Consider the following 25,869-nt stretch of genomic DNA (forward strand, 5'->3'; position numbering starts at 1 on the left):
GACACCCTCTCTCCATAACTCTTCCTTGCAGTTGGAGTCCCCAAAACACAACTACAGAGACTCAAAAGGCCAGATAGTTTCAACTTCCCATGCACCAGGGGATCAGGGAGAGCAGGAAAGGAGTCTGCTAAGAAGACAAGGTTAAGGGTAAAAGCCTTAGAATGACAAGAATGACAAGAGACTGCAGATGAAGGGTTGCTGAACCACACCCTTCCATTAAAACAGAACTTCCCTACCTCCGGAAGTTTTGTAATATGGGATTACCAATGATCTCATTGTTTAAGACACTTTGGGCATGGTATTCTGTTTCTTACAGCACAAAGTACCCTATACAATACAGTCATGTTTAAGATTTCACAGTTATGTAGTCTAGTCTTTGACAACCTTCTGTGCTTCCAAATGCACAAAGTCAGTATTGGAGAGATACACTGCCAGATACACCTGGCAGATAATATCCACTGAGGAAATGTGAGATCTATGCTAATATTAACATTAGAAGCATCTTTTTCCTGTGCTGTCTTGGCTCCAAAAGTAAAGGTTCCACAACTGCTGCTTGCAACTCAGAGATACACTGGTCCTACAAGGAGATGCTATTAGGAGGCAGAAACATAGCCTTATTATCAAAATAAAAACCATCTGGTAACACTGGAATGTTGCCTTCTTAACAAAAGCTAAGTTGGAGAAACGTATAATTTTTATTCAGGCCCAAAATAATTGCCCATTTACCCAAGCATAGGATTCTACTGTAAGAGGGAGAGAATAACAGTACTACTCAAAGACTGCTTTGAAGATTACCTGCTGTAGTTCATGTCAGGTACAGTACCTGCACACAGTAGAGTTGAATAGAATAGCTGACATCAGTAAAAGCTCAATATATGTCAGCTGTGATTATTCTTCTTCAAGAGATCCTGAGTTTTCTTTTGAATCAATAAGACTAAAAGAAATATTTTATGACAAAGATGGATCTTTAAGCCAAATATAAAGAATATGTTAATTAATCTGACAAAGAAATTAATAAAGGAAACAACAAAACATGAAAAAGAATAAGGGAGAAAGGGGAGAAAAAAGGACACTAGAAATGAATTATTTCCCTGAATTAAGGATTTTTTTAATGGTGAGAGGAGGAAATAGATCCACCAAGAATACGGATGTCTACCTAAAGCAAAACTGTCGAGTTGTGAACAGTGAAAGAAAGAATAAAAAGACAGTCATGGACAATCATATCCTTCCAAGGAGAATGACGAGAAAGGAAGAAAGAAAGGTTCGATCACAGAGTTCTCCCAATTGAACATAGGATAAATAAAATTATCCAAGTAGATGCTTAGCTGGTGCCAAGTAGAATATTCAGAAGACAGGGGCGGTGGGTGGTTCAGTAGTTGACTTTTCATAATAATGATAATTATTATGTCTAGACTTGCCTATGATTAATGATTAGTATGAAATAGGCACCAAGTAGAAAATACAGTATGTACAATATTGGGTTTGAACAATTACTCTATCTCTTCTCACTTTTTCTTAGCTTCAATATCCACATGGATCTGTCTCTTCTTTGGGGGAGGAGGAGGAGGCAGTTCCTGCTTAGATTTTTTTGTAGTTGCTTGTTCTCTTACACGAACAGTCTCCAAAAGGTCCTTCTGAGGAATCTGAGACATCCCCAGCTTTGCTACAGCCTGAGTCACCTGAAATAAAAGCCATCCAAAATTTCAATTTTTATAGCAACTTCATTGAGATATAATTCACATGCTATAAAATTTTCTTTGAAATATATAATGGTTATTAGTATATTTATACAGTTGTATAATCATCCTCACACTCTGTCTCCAGAACATTTTATCACTCCCAAAAAGAAATCCCATACCCATAAACCATCACTCTCCATTCCCCACTTCCACCAGTGGCAACCATGCATCTACTTTCTGTCTCTGTGGATTTTCCCCTTGTGGACATTTCCTGTGAATGGAATCATAGTGCATATAATCTTGTGATTGGCTTCTTCTACTTAGCATAGTGTTTTCAAGGTTCATCTATGTTGTAGCATGTGTAAATACTTCATTCTTTTGTATTATCAGATAATATTGTATTGTATGCATACACCCCATTTTGTTTATCCATTCATCTGTGTATGGATATTTGAGTTGTTCCACTTTTTGGCTATTATAAATAATGCTGCTAAGAACATCTGTCTACAAACCAATGTTTTATGTTTGACTAATTCATTAAAATATTTTTAAGATTAATAAGATTACTTAAGATTTAAGATGTTAAAATTATTTATTGGCTAAGTGTCATCAGTTACTATGAATTAAATTACAGGATATTAAGAGAATCTATTAAAACTTACTTTAGAAAACTGAAGGCAATTTTCACATGTCAATTTTTCATCAGGTATAAGGAACCAACTTTTTAGTTTGTCTACTACTCTTTTATTTCATACAAATTAAAACTAACCTGAACATTTAAATTGCAATTGTTTACTTCATGGTACAACATACCATCCAAATCAAAAAGTACCTGGTTGGAGGAATCTTCTAGTCTCTGAACCAAAGAATCCCATCTTTGAGTCAGTTCCTCTGAGTCACTACTGATCTTCTTAGATGCCTTGGAATTATCAAGTAATTGTCCCACATCCTGGCCAATCTCACTCAGCTGATCCAATGTTTGACGTTTCATTTCCATGTCTTCCTTCAAAATCTAGTATTTCAGATGTTTATTAGATGACTCTTTTTAACAGGACTTTATCTTCCCTTCCCCAGCCAAAAATTTTAAACATGTATATTTTATAGTAAAATGTACGTGCTTTGCAGCTCACTATGCTAAAAGGTAAGATTTGTAGTTCCAGATTGTTACAGGGCAGCAGTCTAATTCTAGGTAATGAGCTGTAATCTGTATTCACTAAATTGTATTAACCATTAGCTAGAAAACATTAAGATATTATAGGCTTACAACACAGATGCTGACAACCCCATGACTTACAGCCAAACGTCGAACACTGACACTCAGTTCCTTTTGGTCTTTGAAGTTGCTTGTCTGGACTTTATTTAAAGCCTCTTCTTTTTCGGTTAACCAAGCTTTCAACAAGCACTACAAGTAACAACAAAAATTGACTTTATCTGCAGAATCATTTGGTAATTCAATTAAATCATGCATCCAAATTTCTAACTTTTATTTTATTAGAGGCTTCACCCTTACCTGGGGATAAGGCCTTCAAACACCTAAGTCTGAGGCACAAATGACCCAGAAAGACACCTTTCTTTAAAATATTATCCTTCTCAGATTTGTAACAGAACAATCTGACATTAGCCTCATACCTAGGGAATTAAACCTAATTCTCAAGGAGATAAGTGGAGGGAAAAGGGAAAATCCAACTACGTAAGTCTCCAAAGGAGTTACATTATAACTTTCTAGAGGCAGAAGAAAGCTGGGAGATTGTCTTGTCCCAGCCCCTCATTTTAGAGAGGGAGGAAAGATAATTCAAGTTACATGTCCCAGATCACTTGGCTAGTTAACAGCAGAGCTGGGTCAAGGGTCCACACCCCAAAACCAATGGTCTTTCCATGGCATCATGTAGGAAATCCACCCTAGCATTCAAGGTTTAACAGCGATTATGATTAAAGGAGGGACTTTGAAGATCGCCCAAAGCCCATGTAAGGATTTTTAAACTTCACTGGCCAACAATGCGTGTTTTCTAAGCAAAGGATATTCAATTATGTAGAGAGATAATCCTGAAGAAGGGATGGAAAACAACTGTAGCTACGTTGTGATAATTTTTCCCAAAATGTAGCATTCAGGGCAGAAACCCTTTTCTATTTAGTAAGGAGGAAAAAAAACTGGTTCTGTATTTGCAATGGAATCAATTCTTTCTCAGTGATTTTATTTATCAATTAAATATTTAACAACTATTCCTTGCCTCTATATTTCACCCCCCAAAAAAATGAACATTGGGAAAATAAGAGACAAATATGGATACTGTCCTCACTCTAGTGAGGCTGGTAAGATATGCACATAAATAATGATGCTGTAAGACAGAACATGTAGATATTACACACACACACAAAATGCATAGTTAAAATGTCAGATCATTATAGAACACGATTGAAAGGTCAGCCACTCTACTTTTAAACTATTTTTTATCATCAAATTAAAATTATTTCCAAATTTGTAATTGTTTTACTGGAGAGAAGAGTAACACAATGGTTTACTCTAGTAATCAATGTCTTCTACTGCAATTATTATTATTACTATTATTTTTATTTTTTGAGACAGAGTCTCACTCTGTCACCTAGACTGGGGTGCAGTGGTGTCATCTGGGATCACTGCAACCTCTGCCTCCTGGGTTCAAGAGATTCTCCAGCCTCCAGGGCCCCCCGAGTGGCTGGGATTACAGGTGCCCACCACACACCTGGCTAATTTTTTGTATTTTTAGTACAGACGGGTTTCACCTTGTTGGTCTGACCTCAAGTGATCCACCCACCTCGGCCTCCCAAAGCGCTGGGATTACAGGCGTGAGCCACTGCGCCTGGCCTTTTCAGTGTCATTATTGAAGTAAAATTTTAACTATTCTATGAGGCTCTTCGGCCTAAATACAAGGTTCACAATAAACGTAAATATTTATAAAGTGAAATGCAAATATTTGTAAAGTGAAATGTAAATATTTCAGAAATCAGAATCAGGTCCCTTTTGTGATTCCTAACAAGAAAAATGTGACCACAGATTGAGGGAGGGGGAAGTAGTCATGACCAATTTATATTTGGACAAATTCTGTAACCTACTTTTTAAGATGTACTATCTGCCACCATATTTAGTAAGCCACAAAACATTATACACTTGGGTTTTTTCCCCTGAAGAGAATATAGTTGCTTCTTATAGATGGAAATGAAAAGTATTTAAAAGAATCAAAATGGACACTGAGAGATGCAGGAATAGAGTATCTGCTTTTTTTTTTTTTTTTTTTTTTTTTTAGAGGGAGTCTTGCTCTCGTCCCCAAGACTGGAGTAAAATGGCGCAATCTCGGCTCACTGCAACCTCCACCTCCCAAGTTCCAGTGATTCTCCTGCCTCAGCCTCCTGAGGATCTGAGATTACAGGTGCTCGCCGCCACGCCTGGCTAATTTTTATATTTTTAGTGGAGACAAGGTCTCACTATGTTGGCCAGGCTAGTCTTGAACTCCTGACTTCAAGTGATCTGCCCGCCTCGGCCTCCCAAAGTGCTGGGATTACAGGCGTGAGTCATCCCGCCAGGCCAGTATCTGCTTATTTTTTAAACCGCAACTGTTTGGCATTTGGGGAGAAAAGTTTTGCTTGTTTGTATTTCGTTTCGATGGTTGCTTTTCTGGAAGGACAGAGAACGGGCAAAGAGAACTCCTATTGAAAAATTAACGTGGCAGCTTTGTACAACAGGCTCATTTGCTGTGGTAACACTTAGTGGAAAAAATATGCAATTAACCCAGTGTTAAATCAAAGGTGTTGCTAAATAATATTTTCTCATTAATTTCAATATTTGTTAAAAATCAAGAAAAAATATAGGGAATTAAAGTTCGTAATGTATTGAGTGGATTCATCATTCATTATTTATTGAGCACAAATTATATGCTAGGCCTTGTGTCGACACAAATTCAAACACATCACCCAATACAAATTCACTAATAACTATAATGTCAAACAAATCATGAAAATAGCATATCCAAGTACTAACATTCCAAGTAATGAAAACAGGTCAAATTAATGGAGTCAAATGACATAATCTCTATGAATAAGCTTCATGATCAGCTACCAACTGGATAGAAATTTGATCTTTAAAATAATTATTTATATATTTCCCTTTCAAAGAAAAGTAAACAAGGCAACTTTATTCTAATGTCACAATAAAAGATGGGTTACTTTTCACCATTTATTTTGCCCCTTATGGAAAACAGTTTCATACCTGTTCTTCCAATAATTCCTGCCACAATATATTGATTTCTTGTAACCTATTCCAGCGTTCTTCAGTCCAACGGCATACTGCTGTCCAGCGCTCACCAAGTTTCTAGGAAAAGGAGAAACCATCCTTTGTCAACACAGCCTTAAGAGAGAGTTACCACAATCCTTGAAGGAATTCATGATTTCCATTGTTCTTTATTATACCATAGCAACTTATAAAAAGTATTTTTATAAAAGTTTCTTTAAAATAACACAGACTAGGCCTATAAATGTATGAATTAGAAAAACTAATTTCCATAGCATTAAACAAATGATTTCACATAGCTAGAAACTAGCATAACTAGAACTATTGTCTTAACTACTGTCTGAACTATTGTCTGAATTGTTTTCATGACAATATGACATTTTTACGTATTATGAAAAAAATACAGCAAACATATCTACTTTTTGTGCTTCAAATTTTTACAATTTTTACAATTTTTACCTAAAAAAACCTGCATGTCTGTTATATTCCTTAACTCTCTTTTACATGACAAGAAAATTTTCATCTGTAATACCAAAATTATGAAAAATGTTTAACTTACAAAAACTGTTTTGAATAAGAGAATTTTTATGAGACAATAAAAAAATCAAATGATCTGTTTACATTATGTGATCCATAAAAAAATTCCCCATAAGTTACATAAACTAGCAACAGAATCTTATTAGTATCAGCAATACTAAATAGATAAATGTTATTAATTATAAAAAATCACTCTTCATGATTTTTTCTGCCAAAATCATTACAATTTTATAAATGATTAACAAATATTAAAATCTATTTTTGTACTATATATATGTGAACAAGAATTATTTAATTCACATTATACTATTTTGATACTTAATACGAGAATATGCTTTTCATAGTGCAAAGCGTAGAAAACTTAAGAACCTGACATTAAAGAGGTTAAGTATTTGTACATTTTTCACCTTAATTGTTTAAAGGACTGAATTATATTAACAGTGTTGTTTTATATTAAGCCATCTTAGCATTGCAATAAAACATTTTAGGTAGGTCGACTTTTTGTTTTTAACTATGCTAGATGAGATTTCACATACAATTTTGTTTATAAATCATTATTAACATGCTGGAAATTATTATTATTAACAAAATGTTAATACATTTTTGGACTAATGATTTTCTTTCTTGTGTCACTGTTCTGAATTTCAGAAAGTTTAGTATCTACATTATTCAAAGCCCATTCAATGAATAAAATAGATACTGACATTTTTTCCCTGCATTCCCTGTACTGCAATCGTTTGTAATAGATGAGTGTGTGTATATATGTATATATTAAGCAGAAAATGGATTATCTGTAAAAAATATATGATCTGAGCTTGTATATTTGAATTGAAGGTAGAGGATTAAAGCAGGTTGTAGGCAAGCAGATACTTGAATCCCAAATCCATGTTTTATTTGGTTATTGAGGTCTTCAAGCTTTTAAAGTCTCCTAATTCTGGTTTGGTAATATTTATCTTCTGTAAAAGCTTAATTTTAGTTTTCAAATTAATTAGCTTATTTTGCTAATATTGCATGAGTTAATATCATTTTCAAGATATATTTTATAATTAATACTCTTATTCACTTGAAATTCAAACTTTTTAAAACAAATATCAGAATATAAATGTTTCAAAGCATTTATTTAAAAGATTCAATAAAATGTATATATCTTATTAGTATTTCAAAAAAAATTCTTTGTTTTATTTTATTAAATCTATAAGTTTTATTTTCCATGTATCTTATTTCTCATATTGTTTAATAAATTGTTTATATATGCAAAAAAAAAAAGAAAAGAAAAAGAAAACTTAAGAACCAAAAGATAGGTTTCTAGTCTCAGCATGATAACTCATTGTCTATTTAAATCTCAGGAGAACTACTTAACCTCTCTGAATCTCAGATTCCTCACTGCTAAATAGTCAAGGCATGAATACTTAGCTCTCAGGTTATAATAACTAACTACCACATACAAGTCTTGGAAACACTGGCTGACTTTAAATATTACAAAAGCAAAAGGACCTCATGTGATGAAACTACAGTTTGGATTGCCTCACTTAATGAGGCATCACATTTAAATAAATTGGCAACGTCTTATCAGGAAATCTAAGTATTGTTCAAATGAAATACCAATACATTTATTTGTTAAAGACTTGTAAAGATCCACTATTGCCTTGTGCAAAAAGAAGCAATTTTGGAGGGTTTCCAAAACTATGTGTTGAATATATGTGTTGAAATAATATGTGTTGAAATTCACATATTAATCTACTGAAAACAGTGAAATATTGAATTCTACCAGATGAAATTCTCAAATTTTAGTATGCACATAATTTTTCTTACATTGCAAATTCACTGCACCCCTCCCTCACTTAGATTTAGGTTATGGGTAGGCCTAGGAATCCACATTTTAACAAACTCCTCAAGTGCTTCTGAGAAGTCAGTGGACCACTTAATAAGATCAGTTCCTGTGTGATATGGTTTGCCTGTCTCCATCCAAAGCTCATCTTGCATTATAACTACCACAATTCCCACATTTTTTGAGAGGAACTTGGTGGGAGGTAATTTAAGCATGGGGGCAGGTCTTTCCTGTGCTGTTCTCATTACAGTGAATAAGTCTCACAAGATCTGATGGTTTTATTAAGGGGAGTTTCCCTGCACAAGCTCTCTCTCTTTGCCTGCTGCCATGCATGTAAGATGTGACTTGCTCCTCCTTCCTTTCTGCCGTGATTGTGAGGCCTCCCCAGCCACATGGAACTTAAGTCCATTAAACTTCTTTTTCTTCCCAGTCTCAGGTATGTGTTTATCAGCAGTGTGAAAATGGACTAATATAGTACATTGGTAACAGTAGAGTGGGGTGCTGTTGAAAAGGTACCTCAAAATGTGGAAGTGACTTTGGAGCTGCATAACAGGCAGAGGTTGGAAACATTTGGAGGTCTCAGAAGAAGAGACAAAAATGTTGGAAAGTTTGAAACTTCCCAGAGGCTTGTTGAATGGCTTTGCAAAAAAATGCTGATAGCAATATAAACAAAAAAATACAGGCTGAGGTGGTCTCAAATGGAGATGGGGAACTTCTTGGGAACTGGAGCAAAGGTGACTCTTGTTATGTTTTAGCAAAAAGGCTGGCAGCATTTTGCCCCTATACTAGAAATTTGTGGAACTCTGAACTTGAGAGAGATAATTTAGGGTATCTGGTGGAAGAAATTTCTAAGCAGCAAAGCATTCAGGAGGTGACTTGGGTGCTGTTAAAGGCATTCAGTTTTATAAGGGAAACAGAGTATAAAAGTTTGAGAAATTTGCAGCCTGACAATGCAATAGAAAAGAAAATCTCATTTTCTAAGGAGAAATTCAAGCTGGCTGCAGAAATCTGCATAAGTAGCAACGAGGTAAAAGTTAATCACAAAGACAATGGGGAAAACATCTCCATGGCATGTCAGAGGGCTTCACATCAGTCCCTCCTATCACAAGCCCAGAAGCCTAGGAGGGAAAAATGGTTTCATGGGTTGGGCTCAGGGTCCCCGTGCCTTGTACCTAGGTACTTGGCGCCCTGAATCCCAGCTGCTCCAGCAATGACTAAAGGGGTAAAGGTACAGCTCAGGCCATGGCTTCAGAAGGTGCAAGCCACAAGACTTGGCTTGTGGTGTTGAGCCTGTAGGTACACAGAAGTCAAGAATTGAGGTTTGGGAACATCCACCTAGATTTCAGAGGATGTATGGAAACACCTGGACGTCCAGGCAGAAGTTTGCTGCAGGGGTGGGGCTCTCATGGAGAACCTCTGCTAGGGCAGTGCAGAAGGGAAATGTGACTCAAACAGAGTCCCTACTGGGGCACCACCGTCCTCCAGACCCCAGGGTGGTAGATCCACTGACAGCTTGCATCGTGCACCTGGAAAAGCTGCAGACACTCAACACTGGCCCATGAAAGCAGTCAGGAGGGGGATATTTCCTGCAAAGCCACAGGGGCAGAGCTGCCCAAGACCATGGGAACCAACATCTTGCATAGGCGTGACCTGGATGTGAAACATGAAGTCAAAGGAGATCATTCTGGAGCTTTAAGATTTGACTGCCTCATCGGATTTCATACTTGAATGGGGACTGTAGCCCTTTTGTTTGAGCCAGTTTCTCCCATTTGAAACAGATTTATTTACTCTTTACCTGCTTTCCCATTGTATCTAGGAAGTAACTAACTTGCTTTTGACTTTGCAGGCTCATAGGTACAAGGGATTTGCCTTGTCTCAGATGAGACTTTGGACTGTGGACTTTTGAGTTAATACTGAAATGAGTTAAGACTTTGGGGTGCTGTTGGGAAAGCACGATTGGTTGTAAAATGTGAGGACGTAAGATTTGGGAGGGGCCAGGACAGAATGATATGGTTTGCTTGTGTCCCCATCCAAGTCTCTTGAATTGTAACTCCCACAATTCCCACATTTCAAGGGAGGAACCCAGTGGGAGGTAATTGATTTATGGGGACAGGTCTTTCTCTTGCTGTTCTTGTGACAGTGAATAAGTCTGACGAGATCTGATGGTTTTAAAAAAGGGATTTTCCCTACACAAGCTCTCTCTCTTTGCCTGCCACCATCCATGTAAAATATGACTTGCTCCTCCTTCCCTTCCGCCATGATTGTGAGGTCTCCCCAGCCACATGGAACTGTAAGTCTATTAAACCTCTTTTTCTTCCCAGTCTCAGGTGTGTCTTTATCAGCAGTGTGAAAACGGACTAACACACTGTGCTTCTAAATCTTGTCATTATGCACAAGGAAGCTGGGGACTGTAACCAATCTCACTCATTCACCCCAAGAGCTTAAGTAAAGGAATCAATACCTGGGTACTCCTGTAGCCCATACACTGTAGAATCCCAACTGGGAAGTACATCCAAAGGTAGGTTTTTCTACCCTTCTGGATGAAGAATGAGAAAGTACATGAAGAACAAGAGCAATATGTAATTGGGTCTCAGATCACAGGTCCCTCAGGATTATCCAACTTTACAGGGCCCTTACCTGTAACTGGTCTTCTAGGATAGCTGTAGCACTCTCACCACTGTTTTCATCAACAATGACCACCATGTGAGTTAGTGAATTTACTTTCACCTGTTCAGCCTCAAGATCACTTTGCAAACTCTAGAGAAAAAAATTAAGATAAACCATTATTTCTACTCTTTCTAAATGTGATCCTATTTAAAATGCACTCAGTTGTCAATAGTAATTAAGGACAGTTAATGAAGCATCGTATTTAAATTTCCAGTCAGTACCCTAAGTGTTCTACTAATGAAACTAATCCTATTATACATCTTTACATTCCATTATCAACAAAGGCAGTTTGAGGATGCAATGTTATAACAGACTGCAAATGGAGATACCACCATTTTTATTCAAGTTCTGACCCTACCTCAGAATATATAGCATAAAGGAGTTGAGTGTCCATACTAAGAATTAAGACAAAAATGTAGAAGTGGTAAAGCAAAAAAGTCCAGAGCTTAAATATACCAAGTCAGAGATCATTTTATCTAGTGTAGGATGGTATAAAGAGATAAGTAGAATGCTACATGATAGCCAAAAGTTACTCTGATTAGTTACCCAATAAAGTGGCTAAGGAAGTATGGACACCTTAGATTCTCTCACCTTTTCCATGAAAAGAGCATGGTCATTGGATACATGTGTATAGAAAATTTATAGGCTGGGCATGGTGGCTCACATCTGTAATCCCAGCACTTTGGGAAGCCAAGGCAGGTGGATCACTTGAGGTCAGGAGTTCAAGACCAGCTTGGCCAACATAGTGAAACCCCAACTTTACTAAAAATACAAAAAACTAGCCGTGGTGGCACACGCCTGTAGTCCTAGCTACTTGGGAGGCTGAGGTGGGAGAATCACTTGAACCCAGAGGGGAGCTGAGATTTTGCCACTGCACTCCAGCCTGGGTGACAGAGCAAGACTCCATCTCAAAAAAAAGAAAGAAAGAAAATGTATTTAAACACTATCAATAGTGTTCTCACAAGCTTCTCAGAGGTGTGTTTAATGTATCCCTAAAATTTTACGCATCAGCTACCTCAATGTTTCACTGATCAATAAAGTCTTCAGTTTACACAGAGCATATTTTATTCTACCTTTCCTTATCTTAACTATGAAAAGTTTATCTCCTAAACTTGTGACCAAATTAAATTGCCTAACTAATATCGGTTCCTCCCGTAACGCCTGATGCTTTCCTGGATCACAGACAAAGAAATAGCTCTCCTTAAAGGTTTAGGTACAGACACCTCTCAAAATTTGCTCTTCACCCACACACCATGTGAACACCAACATGGTAGGGTTCTTCACCACTTACAGGGTCAAAAGAACCCTTCTCCAGTTGTATGAAAGCTATGTACTTTCATAAGAAAACTGCACATCACATATAAAATTTTACCCTGCCCTTTTATCCCTGGCTCAGAAAAGTCTCATCCCCATCAATTCCACCCTCTGAGCTGCTAAATGAAGAGAACCCTGAAGAAGTGTCGCAACTTCATGTTAATGATAGACGTCATCAGCCTTTGAGATGCTAAGTGCTGCTCTTTCATATTTGATAAGGTATCAAAGAAATATGAGACAGATTTACTTTATGTTCTTCTAGCAGCTTTTGTAGAGATTTTACATCATCGTCCAGGGGGCAAGTTTCCATCTTCTGAATGCGCTCCTCTGTGAGTGTTAACCAGGTGGAGAGCTGCTGCAGTTGCTTCTTCTGTAGTTCCATCAGCACGTCGTGCAGCCTGCCCATGGGGAGCACAGCATTACTCCTATAAGCCTTTTCCCTTTGCAAAGTCAAATATACATTCTGGGCACCAGAGATACAGGGCAAGGGAAAACACCCTTGTCTAAACATTCTAGGTAGCATTTAGTCTTTAAATATAGAAGCCAGGAAAGTAAACTTTTATTTTTTCCTAAATGGAGTTCATTAAATGCAGACAAAGAATGCAAATAACAGCACCCTGTATTCATATCAGAATCATTGTTTCTTCAGTAAGGAACTCCTACTTATTAAATAGGTGGAAGTTTGCTCCTAAAGACACAATACATGAAATAAAATAAACCATGAGAAAGCTTTAAAATAAAAGTTACAAAATGGAAAAGTAGATCAATACTACATAGTCCTGTCTTCACACCAAGTTAATGTTTAGCTGATTTTAATATTGCAAATAAGTAACTGCCCATATGAAATGTCTTTTCCTTTTTTTGGAGACAGTCTCACTTTGTTGCCCAGGCTGGAGTGCAGTGGCTGAATCTCAGCTCACTGCAACCTCTGACTCCTGGTTCAAGGAATTCTCATACCTCAACCTCCCAAATAGCTAGGATTACAAGCGTGGCCCACTATGCCCAGCTAATTTTTGTATTTTTAATAGAGACAGAGTTTCACCATGTTGCCCAGGCTGGTCTCGAACTCCTGGTCTCAAGTGATCCACCCGCGTCGGCCTCCCAAGTGCTGGGATTACAGGCATGAGCCACCAGGCCTGTCCTCTTTTCCCTTTTTGTTAAGTCCTGTATTCCAACTTTTACCTTCTGGTATGGCTAGCACACCAAAGAGGAAACAAAGATCATGCAAAATTCCAGCAATATTACCCATAGAAAAGAGTCTTACTTTTCCGAGGCAAGTTCTGTAATCATCTTGCTTTCACAGACATGCAGACATCTCCTAGAGCTCAACTGTGCGAAGCAACCTGTGAAATTAAGTGCATTTCTTGGCTTTCCACTCACCGGGACTGTCTGTCCATACTCTCCACCCTAAGAGCCTCCCATCTAGCATTCAGCAGGGTCATCTGTTCCTGAATCTCAAATTCCTCTTCGTCTGATAGAGTTCCTTGTGTTATCAGTTGGTTGCCCGCCTGCAGGACGCTGCCCACACTGCTCTGGTGTGCAGTTAGTTCCATCATAAAAGCCTAGAAAGGGACATTTGGTATAATTTGTGAGTTACTCAGTGCAAAAAAAAAAAAAAAAACTGAACAAATTGCTAATGCCTAACCTAAATGTCAGTGATGCGAAAAAAGGTAGCCTAGTAGAGTGCAAACAATGCAGACATTGACCCCATTTTTTAAGCTCTGAAAATAGGAATAATCACCTGCTATAAGTTAAAAGAGACATAGCTAAAAGCAAGCAATGTTGCACCTGATAATACCAGCTATTTTAAAGTAAATGCTGACTACGCTACTCATAGATCATGGACATGAAATTCTAAATAAATACAATAAATAAAAGGCCGGGCGTGGTGGCTCATACCTGTAATCCCAGCACTTTGGAAGGCTAAGGTGGGTGGATCACTTAGGCCAGGAGTTCAAGACCAGCCTGGACAACATGGTGAAACCCCATCTCTATTAAAAATACAAAAAATTAGCTGGGCGTGGTGGCACATGTTTATGGTCCCAGATACTTGGGAGGCTGAGGCAAGAGAATCGCTTGAAGCCAGGAGGTAGAAGTTGCAGTGAGCCGAGATCACGCCACTGTACTCCAGCCTGGGCGACAGAGTGAGACTCTATTTAAAAAAAAAGAAAAAAGAAAAAAAAATATATATATATATATATATACACACACACACAAAATAAAATACCATACTCACCCAAGAGGAAATGTTTAAGAGATATTACCACATATTTTTTCTATCGAAAACAACAAATAAGATCTGTCAATTAACATACTTATACAAAAGAAAAATTTAACCAAAAGAAATCTCCATATAGTGAAATTCACTATGCTGCAATATAGTATGTCCTCAAAGGAGCAGGAAACTTTTAAGATATAAACAAATACAGGAACCCTGGGTATGACATTTATCTAATCATGCAATTAAAAAGAATAATCGTTTCCTAGGGAACACTCAGATCTTAAAGATTTGGTGTACTGGTTCACTCCTTCGCTTTTGAAATATAACAATGCACTTCAGAACTGAGCAGTACTATGCAATGATTTTCATCAGTGGCTCTCCAAAACATACAAGGAGACTGAAATCTAAAATCTAATTCTGAGGCACAGTTTAATCACCCATACCAATTATGTAACAAAGCACTATTTAAATATCACAGTTCCTGAAATAAACCATTGACCTTTCCAAAGAACAGAATTCGGTAGATAACAAATAGGAGAGTAGAGTCCCTAATTAAGACTCAGGTCCCGTGGGGGACACACCCTGCTAAGAAACTACAGATATTTACTTCATGGGTTGCAAACTGGTCTTTGACTTCTTCAACATCATCAGAAATATCATCCTGCTCCTGGAAAGTGTCCTCGGCAGAAAGCAACCAGGTCAGCACTTCCTCCAACGCTATCTGATAGCTGTCCAGATCCACGTCAACTTCAGTGACAGTGCTGGGGGTCTCAGCTCGGGGAATCTCATGCTCCTCCTCAGGCGCTGTACTCTGTAAAAACAAAGCCAAGAAAAACCCACACTTACCATGAAAGCAAGAGGTGTTCAGCAAACTCACACTGTATGGCAAACCCAAAGTAGACACCACTCTGTCTTAGGCACTAATCCAATTCTCAGGAGCCAGATGGGCACAGCCATGAATGAGTCAGAAGCATTGAGTAAGTGCACTAGGGTAGCAAAGAGTATAAAAGCAGCATGTACTCATGAATTCTGTACTCAAGGAGATTCTAATATAGTCAGGGACAGAGAACCTACATGAATCACTTCTGAACAGAAATTTAAAAACAGCTATTAGAAAAGTTGTAAATGCCATGGTCCCAACAAGGCATGATAATTTGAGTTCACAAAGGCTAAAACAGTCAGGAAAGTTTCATAGAGGAGCTACAGCATGTTGGGCCTTTTCTGTAATTTAAAGAAAAAGAAAGGTGAGACTTCTGCTTTGACCCTTAGGTAAATTGTTTTTGCTGAACTGCATTCTATCATTGCATTTTAGACACTAAAAGACAGCCACACAGGCTGTTGTACTGATTGTATTTTTCTTAGGCAATTGCCCACTGGTTTATTTGATGGTCTTTTAGGGCTCATGGAATAAATTTCTGTCAACCTCTTTCTAAACAACTGAGTATTTCCTTATATACTTTAAGAGCTTATAAGCAAATTGACTCTCCCTAGTTCTTTTATTCCCTTGCAGAGCAAGACTTCTTTAAGAAGTCTTAAATTCTTAAAGAAGAAAACTTGCCTACATTCTGTCTCTACTTTATCAACTCTCACGCATAATTTTTAAGTAGAATATTTCAAACGTACAGAAATGTATAGAGAACAACACAAAAAATGCTCAGGTATTTAACAGCTACGGTTTGTTAACATTCCCTCTAACTTCAACTTGCTATTTGCCCCATTACTCAACTGAAAAGGCTTTTGCCAATGTCACCAATAACCTTCCCATTGCCAAACTGACCTTTCCAGCATCATCTTCACGGTGACCATATAATTAACCAACAAACTAATTTTTTATGATAACTATGCTCGAACAACAAATCTAAATCAGAACCGCCCAAGAAAGCCCAGAGAGCTGGCCACCCACGTTCCTTGCTTCAGCCCTCAGTAGCATTCCTCAAGGCTGAGCAACCTCAGCTTCCGGAAGCTTCTTTCCCTGCTTCTGCGACACTGGTTCAACAGCAGCTGCTGACTCATAAGTAATGCATCTCCCCCAAATAAAGTCCTGGGCTCTTTTTTCTCCCCTCTCTATACTCTGAGTAATCTCATCTACTCTTATTGGATTTAAAGAACCATCTAGAACCACCTAGGAGTCTGGATTCCAAACTCTCATATCCCACTAATCTTCATATCTCTACTTCAATGCCTCCTAGGAATATTAAACCATGTTCATATTCAAACCTTTCACTTTATTCCAATTGTTCCTCCTCAGGCTTCTCCATCTCAGAAGATGGCTCCTCCCTACAACTAGGTACTCCAGCTACAAACCTGGGAGCCAGTCCGGCTTCTCTCCTTCACCTTCCACATTTAATATGTAAGTAATTCTGACCTTCCTTCAAAACTTATCTCAAATCCATGCAGACCTTTCCCTTTCCACGACCACCTACATCCATCTTCTGAACCGGGATACCTGCTAACAAGTGCCTTTACTTTACTGTTTTCCCCCACCCAACACTCTCACCTTCATAATCCACAGTCCTTTTCTCACACAGCAGCCAGAATGATCTTTCAAAAATGTAATCCCATCATAAGACGCACCTGCTGAAAACCTTTCGCTGGCTTTCCCAATGCTCTTAAGATATAATTTAAAATTTTTAACACAGTTTACAAAAATACTGTGATAGCAAGAAACCAAGACAGAGAGACAGAAAGAGAGAGACAGACAGAGAGTTGTATTTTGATAGATTAATCAGAAAAGACTTCTCTGAAAAGGCTCCATTTAAACTGAGGAAAAATGTACAGCCTGCCATATAATGGTGGGTGGAGAAGCATTTAACAGATGGGAACCTGCATGAACAAGAATCTTGGGGAAAAAGTGGAAAAAGTCCACTCTAACTGCAGGGCAGAGTAGCAGAGGTAGGCCACATCTTGTAAACTATAGGAGAAAATGAAGTCTTTAATTAGTATGAAGGCTAGAATAGAATGAAAACACACACAAAAGACATTTTGGAGGAAGACTTGAAGAATCCAGGAAACTGAATATATAAGTTAAGAAATGAGCCAATCAGCACAGAGTTGAAACCATGGATAATTGAAAGACAGATGGTGCCAAAGACAGAGAAAGAAAAATGAGTTAAGTTGTGGACCAAAAATCCTAAAACTGCAGAATTAAAATAACCCCTGGAGATCATTTAGCTACAAACTTCTATACTAAAATAAGAATACCTAAGAACCAGGAAAGTTAGTGACCAGCCAAAGGTCACTGAGAGAGGCACCAGTATCCATGAGGTCGAGAAGGAAGGCATTATCTAAACACAAATGTTCAAATGGTATTAATTCAAACACATGAGGAAACTTTCAACTGACAGATATTTAAAGAGTGCAGGAATTATTCACTGACCACCAGCGTATGTGAAAGAACCGGGCAGAAGAAGTCTGGCTATTAGGAGAGTAGTGGACAGCAAGCTATGCCAGAGAGATGATTAAAACTTGATCACGGCTGGACGCAGTGGCTCACGCCTGTAATCCCAGCACTTTGGGAGGCCGAGACGGGCGGATCACGAGGTCAGGAGATCGAGACCATCCTGCCTAACACGGTGAAACCCCGTCTCCACTAAAAAAAAAAAAAAACACAAAAAAGTAGATGGCGAGGTGGCGGGCGCCTGTAGTCCCAGCTACTCCGGAGGCTGAGGTAGGAGAATGGCGTGAACCCGGGAGGCGGAGCTTGCAGTGAGCTGAGATCCGGCCACTGCACTCCAGCCTGGGCGACAGAGCGAGACTTCGTCTCAAAAAAAAAAAAAAAAACTTGATCACATTTTAATTTTCAATTAACATAATTCAGCCTCTAAGGCACTAATGAAAGCTTGCAAATGAAGACGTTAGTGTTAATACACTTGCACTTAATGAAATAGCAAATGTTTTCTGAAGTTCTTATCATGCCACCCTGAGCCCTAAACATAAGTGATTATTTTATCTGCACATAATGAAAAGTAAATGAAGTCTCCCTCCTTTTTAAGAGAGAAGGTCCTTAACTACAAGAGTTAAATATCTCCACCTTCTAACAAAATGCAATAAGGAAATGAATCTAAAACCCCAAAACAAACCCAGAAGATCATCTGAGCCAACTAAAAAGGTCATCATTAATGTAGAATAGTAACTACACTTGTAGAGGCAAACGCTTCCTAGCACTTTTTTCAATTATAGTAAGTTAGGAATTTTCGTCAGCATCATTTGATATTCATTTCAAAAGAGTGGGTTCACAATCAGGCCTCATTTCTCAATCTTTTCTTTGCAATAAATGTTTTTTCTTTTTCTATAAATCACTCTATTTTTGAAATGGGGAAATAAAAGGATTGGTACATACTACCCAAATAAAATTTAAAATAATAAGTAAATTCTCTGAATCTCAGAGGAAGGAAAAGGATGCTGTGTCAATTCAAGACTAGTATCATAATATGGGAATTAAATAATTTTTTAAAGAAATCCGTTAAATGAGAATGCCAAAACAAATCAAGAAAAAAAACGATAATAATGATAGCTGTTGCTTGTTGAGTGCTTATCAATGTCATTTTAGACACTTTGAATTCATTATCTTTATGAAGTAGGTGGTTTTAACCACATTTTGCAGACAAAACTGTGATTGAGAGTTTAAGTAACAACCCAAAACAAGTAGCAACAGGATTAATTTAAGGTCTGGAGCCCAAGCTTGCTTTCTCTCTGAAATGTATTTCTTATAATTTTGAAATCTACATGTATGTCTTGGTTGCTTGGTCTCTAGAATACTGGACCAAGTGACTACTAAGGTCCAACTCTTAAGACTCTCTCATCTTACGAATTACAAGGACTGGTTGGACTAAAACAGAATGAGATTAAATATGGATTCATTCAAACAGTATAACTAAGTAAGAAAATAAATTATGATTTTATTTCTGTCTTTAAAAATTCATTTATATCCTGATGAATGAAATCATCATAATCCCTTCATGAAAAGCTCACCAGTAGTTTACCATACATTACTGCTCCTAAAGGAAAGGGAAAATAAGGCTTACATTTTGATAGCCCTTGTGAGATATATAACGGAAAAAAAAATCTTTTTTTCAATGGTGAAAAAAGAAAGACAATTAGTACTTAGAACAAAACCTAGGCTGATATGAGAAAAACCATCCTTAGCACTTGACAGAAATAAAAGCTGGCAACCAGATGATGTAAAAACATAGATTCTCAGCATGTCATGCAGCAGCATGATCAACAGTCCAGTTTTTCTGGGTGAAATAAGGTATTTTCCTTCTTAATAAAGTCCATTGAATTATGGTTTTTCTATTACATGAATGTGACAGAATGCTAACCGCTAAACTGAACTTCTTATGCAAATGTAAGCTGAGAAACCAAGATGTTCTCAGTCAAGAAAAAAAACCCTCTGAAAGTGTTTTTATCTAGTGCCTAGGAGAAAACAAATATGGCAAGCCAAACACTTTAATAAAATGTTATCTGTACCTGTATATTAATTGCTTCTTCCTCACATTCTTTCTTATATTTCCTTGGGAGTGTCTCTACCTCACGGATGGCATCTATGGTGACTTGCTGAGGTAGCACCTCAAACAAAGATGTTAAATACATAATTATGGATTTCTTGTCAGGAAACTGAACGGCAACATCTAAAAGTGGAAGAATATAAGAACCAGCTTAAATTAGGTGTCCAAAATATGTGAATTGCTCAATATTAGATATAAAATAACTCTCCTTAGTACCCATAAACAATACCTAATACATAATTTTTGCAATACCACAGCTCAGTACATTGCCACTTCAAAATATATGAGACAAAGGCAAAAGGGATTACTTATTTTTGTTCAGTATATCATTTTTTAAAGTCTTCCCTAAAAGCTTCCCCAAAATGGCCAAAGATAAGCTACCATATGTTACCATTTAAGATAAAGATACAGACTTTATTCATACTATGAAAATAAGTCTAAAATTCAATCCTGCAACATTTATAACTAAAGTCTTTACATCACATGTAAGAAGCTCACATAAAAACACTTTTTAATGGACTAACCAGATACGGAATTTATCTAATAATTGCATTTTCTTAAAACTTTCATTCTTACTTAATTTAGATTAACTATTGTCCAGTGCTGTAGTTAAATTTCTACCTAAAGGATCCTACAAATTGCTAAGCACAAAAGTATTAATAACTGTCTGTAATAAAATGACTTGCACCTATACTCCAAAAAGGAAAAGGTTCTTCAAGTCTCATAATTCATTTTTAAAAGGACAAAGAGACACTGCTTTTCAAGAATGCAAAACTGTAAAGTAAAATCAAGGTTGAAATTAAACACTGAACAATACCTTCAGGATCTAACAGCTTTTCAATTCCCAAATAAGTTTGAGCCTTGCTGAAGGCATGTTCAAGTCTCTCAATTGGTGACATTTTGATAACTTTATCCCAGCTGAAGAGATCAGGTCTGAAAACCATGCAAATAAAATGCAATGAAGATGAAATATGTGGAAACAAAGTAGGCATTGTTATACTATAATACATTTTAGTTTTAGATTATTTTTATTTGTGAGGATTTTTTGAGTTTATTTTTATATTCCAAAGACTTGTCAAATACATACTTGAAATTAATTCACAAATATGAAAATAACAGATAATACTTTCCAAGGATCATGTATTAGCTAAATAGGACTGCTATTTTCTGTGGTAACCATTAAGACTAGAAGTAGTATGTAATATTTCCCAAAGAGTAGAAGAAAAGGGGGTAAGGGGAAACCTACCGATACAAAAAGAGATAAGAAAGTAAAAAAAAAACACACACGCACAGAAAAGATAAGACAAATGAGCAGCTCACACTATGTTGTAAAAATGAACCTAAATATATAAATTATCACAATCAATGTTAGTGGACTAAATTCTTCAATTAAAAGATCAAGATTAGCAGAACACAAAATGCAGCTCTAATCTGTTCTCAGGATATTCCTAAAACAAAATCCTTGGAAGAGTTTCCCTCCAGTGCCCCGCTTCCCTGCTACTATATTGTCTAGTACTGTATTTCATTTCTATCTTGGTTTTCTTTTAATCCCACAAATTGGACATTATTGTTGCTTTGACTTATCCAAAAGTTCATCATTTTCTTTATTCTGTGTCTGTTCTTGCATGTTAGACCCCCCCACCTTCTGAGATGTACTTTCCCCACTTCCCTTCCTGAATTCATCTCCCATTACTCCCCCAACTCAGGTCACTGCAGTCACTGGCCTGTCTTATCCCAGGTGCCTCCTCTGCTCTTGTCTGATGTATTTTTCTTCAGTGTGTGTACTATTTCTATATACTACACAACTTTATTATTGTCTATCTCCCTCTGTTGGAACAGAAGCTCAAGGAGAACTAAGACTTTTGCCTGTTTTGTTCTCTGCTGTATACCCTGTGTCTAGCACGTATAAGGCACTCCACACATATTTGTTGAATCAATTAATTAATTAATAAATTGAAAGACATATTGGCTAAAACTCTACACTTTCTTGATAAAATCCCTTAACCAAGTAGAAACCTAGGGCAACCTTCTTAAACTGACAAAGGAGGAGTGGATGAATACTGGCAGGGAGGGATTCTTTAACCTCATAAAAAGTGTACCCAAAAAGCTACAAAAAACATCGTTCTTATGGTAAAACACTAAAAACACTCCTTTTGTTATCAACAACAAAAATTCTACCCACTATCACCAATTCAAATCAACACTGCATTGAAGGACAAGGCACAATAGAGAACAAAAAAAAAAAAGAGAAGAAATAAAAGAATCATAATTCTAGGACATTCTAATGCCTCCTCCCCCAAAAAACCTACAATCTACAGAAACAAACTTACTAAAATGTGTAAGAACTGATTAAATTTCCAGATACAAGATGTAGAAATGTCTATTGCACTTTTATATACCAGCAAAAAAACACAGAGGAAATGAAACTTGAGAAAAGTAATCATTTACAGTAACAATAAAACATAACAAATTTTGCCTTTGGCATTTCAATCCCTGATTCATGTAGAAATTTTTTTTTTTTTTTCAGTGTGGTGAAGTAAAGATCCAATGCATTTATTTATATATGGGTAATCAATTGTCCAAACCATCTATTAATCTGCAATGTCAGCTCAAGCATATATCAGATTTTCCTGTGTAATGGAGCCATTTCTGAGTTCTTAATTTTATTAGGTTGAACCATAGGAAAACACCACTCTTATACAGCAAAAACAGTCACATAGGCAATTTCATATGGTTCAGCTTACATTGGTGTGTATATTGATAGTACTGCATAGTCTTAATTAATATAGCTTCATACTTTCTTTTTGGAAAGTATTTCAGCCTGGTTCTTCTTCAGAAGTCTACTGGCTATTCTTGGGCCTCGTCTTTTATATAATTAGAATCTGTTCACAAGTTTCATTAAAGACAATTTGGCTACTTTTAATTTTAATTGGGAATGCACTGAATTTACAGAGTTTTACTTTTGGTATGAGAAGAAAAGCTAACACAATTTTTTGTATACATTATCAGTTAGTGCTGAATGACTAGGGTTGAACTATGTGAGTTATTTCACATTTTTAAAATTCATAAATATGCAGGAGAAACTATGGACCTTGTATTGTGGCATTTAAGTCCTAAGGAAATAAAGACTTGATGGGTAGTTTTCTTCCATGATATTTCTTTTCTTAAGGTTTTGGTAGAACACGTGCAGAAAGGAGAGCGGTGGGACTGGAGAAGGGGCTTCAGGGAGTAGTGGTGGCAGCAAAGGGGCAGAGAGGAAACACGAATTTGTAAAGCCCACTTCTAGATAGAGTAATGTCTCACTTATGTCGGTGGAGGACAGCATTAAAGGCGAGTCCATCTGTCCAGCTGGTGGTGAAGTTGAGGACGTTGACTTGGCTGTACGGCCTGGTGGTCTGACGCACCCAGCTGAGCAGGATCTTTTCACTGTTGGTCTGCTGCAGGTCCGACATGACATCCTTCATGACATCTTTCACCTATGTAAGAGAAACCAGACCTGTCTATAACTAATACTTCAATCGTTTACTTCTATTTAATTCAATGAAGTCTTTGAAAAAGCAATATTGCACTAATTAACCATTACGGATCAGGTAACTGGCATTCATTTTACTTCAGATTTTTCTGTAGACACTGGAACAATAAATGTTAACAGTGATTATTTTGGGGGACAAAATTTGGGGTGATTTTTACCTCACTTTTATACATTACTGTGTTTTCTATATCTTAAGCAACACTTATACTATGTTTGGTTACAATGAACACTACTTTCATAGTCATAGAAAGTCATAGTTTAACTCTATGTGTTTACAAAGACCTTTTCAATTTAAAAAAGTTTATTTTCTACAAAAATTAGAAAGGAAAAACTTTTGAGTACCTACAAAATAAAGTATCTTTCCTGATTGCAATCACAGTTATACTCTAGAACTAACATTTTAAATTATTATTATGTTTCAAGAAAGTGCTCAAAGAATGACACAGATCTATCTAAGGGACACAGGAGCCAATTTAAGGGGCTCACACTGGCCAAATCCAGGATGACTTGAACACTCAAATGAGTACTAGTAAAAGATTATAAACCTATGCAAATGTCCATGAATCTATACTGATATATAAATGACTAAATGAATGGAGAGAGAGATAAGATAGACAGAGAAACAAGAAATAAGGGGAAGCTCTTCCTTACAAGTAGAAAGCCAACTAATACAGAAGGAATCATGAAATTAGAAAATCATGATCCATCAAGTATCATAATAATAGCTGGTCCAGGCAAAAAGTATGAATGGGTGCTAAAACTAATGAATAAAACTTTGATAAAAACTAAATATTTATACACTCTCAAAGTATATCCCCACTCGATACTTTTAATAACAAAGGGTAGTCAAATTACAGGGAAGAAACTTGGTAAATACCACCTTAGCCAAACAATCAAAGTTAACACTGCCAGAAAAAGAACTAACGGATATCACCTATCTCCGATATGATGCGCTAAGAAGAACTCATGTCACTTTTGTGACGTCCCTGCCAAAAGTGAACAACCTGAACTTAATCATAAGGAAACCTCAGCCAAGCCCAAGCCCACCTAGAGAGATATTCTACAAAATAACTGGCCAGTACTCTTCAAAAATATCAATATCATGAAATACAAAGACTCAAACACTTCCAGATTAAGGAGGACTAAAGAGACATGAAAAATAAATGTAATGCATGATCTCAGATTTTCTTTCACTACTAAGGATATTACTGGGACAACTGACAAAATCTTAAGATCTGTAGATTACATAATTGTATTATTTCAATGTTATTTTCTTGATTTTAATAATTGTATATTAAGTTTTCATATTTAGTAATCAATGATTGGCATTTTAAATATCAGTATTCACATTTCATATTATTATACCAGTATGCTATTGTGTTTACATATGAGAGTTCTTGTTTTTAGGAGAATGTCATGGTTTTAGAAAATACACACTAAATATTTTAGGCAGATAGGGAGACAGTACAAATGCAATATAGACATTTAGGAAATGTGAGTGAAAGGTACTTGGGAATTCTTTGAACTATTCCTGCAACTTTTCTGGACATGAAATTATGTCAATTTTTAAAATTTAACATAAGAAAGGTAAGTATTTTTTTTCCTAGGCCACAAAAATAGGGCATTTTGTCAGCCTCTTCCATTGAAAATTGTTATGAGTTGAATTATGTTCTCTAAAATTAATATGTTGAGTACTTCAGAGAGGGGCTCTATTTGGAAGTAAGGTAATTGCAGATGTCACCAGTTAGAATGAGGTCATACAGGAGTAAGGTGGGCCCTAAATCCAATATGACTGATGTCTTTACAAAAAGAGGAAATTTGACACAGGTATGCACACATGGAGAACACCATGGCAACACTGGAGCTATCTTATCACAGGCCAAGGAACCGCAAAGATTGCAGACAAACCACCAGAATTTGGGGTCAAGGCATGGATCAGAGTCTCCCTCAGAGACCTCAGAAAAAACCAACCCTGCTGATGCCTTGATTTTGGACTTCCAGCCTCCAGAACTGGGAGACAACACATTTCTGTTGTTCAAACCAACCAGCTTGTGGTACTTGGTTACAGCAGCCCTAAGAAACCAAATGACAAACAATACATTTTCCATCTCTATTTAAAAGTGATTGGAAATTTCCCCACCTGCCAGTGCAAAATGATGCTCCAAAGTAAACCCAAAGTCAGTTTGTGATTTCCATCCACAATGTCAGTTCCCCCTATATTCACTAAGTCCACCTATTAAGAAAAACAAAACAAAAACAAACAAACAAAAAAACCACTTTTAAGACAATTTATTTACAGAACTCTAGGTTTTCATTTTAGCAC

At 36.8% G+C, this 25,869-nt stretch overlaps 1 protein-coding gene across 8 annotated transcripts in view; it reads right to left on the reverse strand.

Moving 5' to 3' along the window:
* UTRN (utrophin) overlaps window positions 1-25,869 on the reverse strand; it is a 596,706-nt gene that overhangs the window by 428,563 nt on the left and 142,274 nt on the right. For all 8 annotated transcript variants that reach the window (XM_033235159.1, XM_033235162.1, XM_033235163.1 and 5 more), the window contains 12 exons: window positions 25,687-25,779; window positions 23,318-23,490; window positions 20,832-20,947; window positions 19,977-20,137; window positions 15,115-15,318; window positions 13,667-13,848; window positions 12,534-12,684; window positions 10,943-11,062; window positions 5,920-6,021; window positions 2,974-3,081; window positions 2,512-2,691; window positions 1,510-1,679 (listed from right to left, as the gene is read on the reverse strand). In XM_033235159.1, the coding sequence (XP_033091050.1) occupies window positions 1,510-1,679; window positions 2,512-2,691; window positions 2,974-3,081; window positions 5,920-6,021; window positions 10,943-11,062; window positions 12,534-12,684; window positions 13,667-13,848; window positions 15,115-15,318; window positions 19,977-20,137; window positions 20,832-20,947; window positions 23,318-23,490; window positions 25,687-25,779 (1,760 nt within the window). The remainder of the gene's footprint in view (window positions 1-1,509; window positions 1,680-2,511; window positions 2,692-2,973; window positions 3,082-5,919; window positions 6,022-10,942; window positions 11,063-12,533; window positions 12,685-13,666; window positions 13,849-15,114; window positions 15,319-19,976; window positions 20,138-20,831; window positions 20,948-23,317; window positions 23,491-25,686; window positions 25,780-25,869) is intronic.

The sequence above is a fragment of the Trachypithecus francoisi genome, unplaced genomic scaffold (genome assembly GCF_009764315.1).
Source record: "Trachypithecus francoisi isolate TF-2019V2 unplaced genomic scaffold, Tfra_2.0 Lachesis_group15, whole genome shotgun sequence".
NCBI lineage: Eukaryota > Metazoa > Chordata > Mammalia > Primates > Cercopithecidae > Trachypithecus > Trachypithecus francoisi.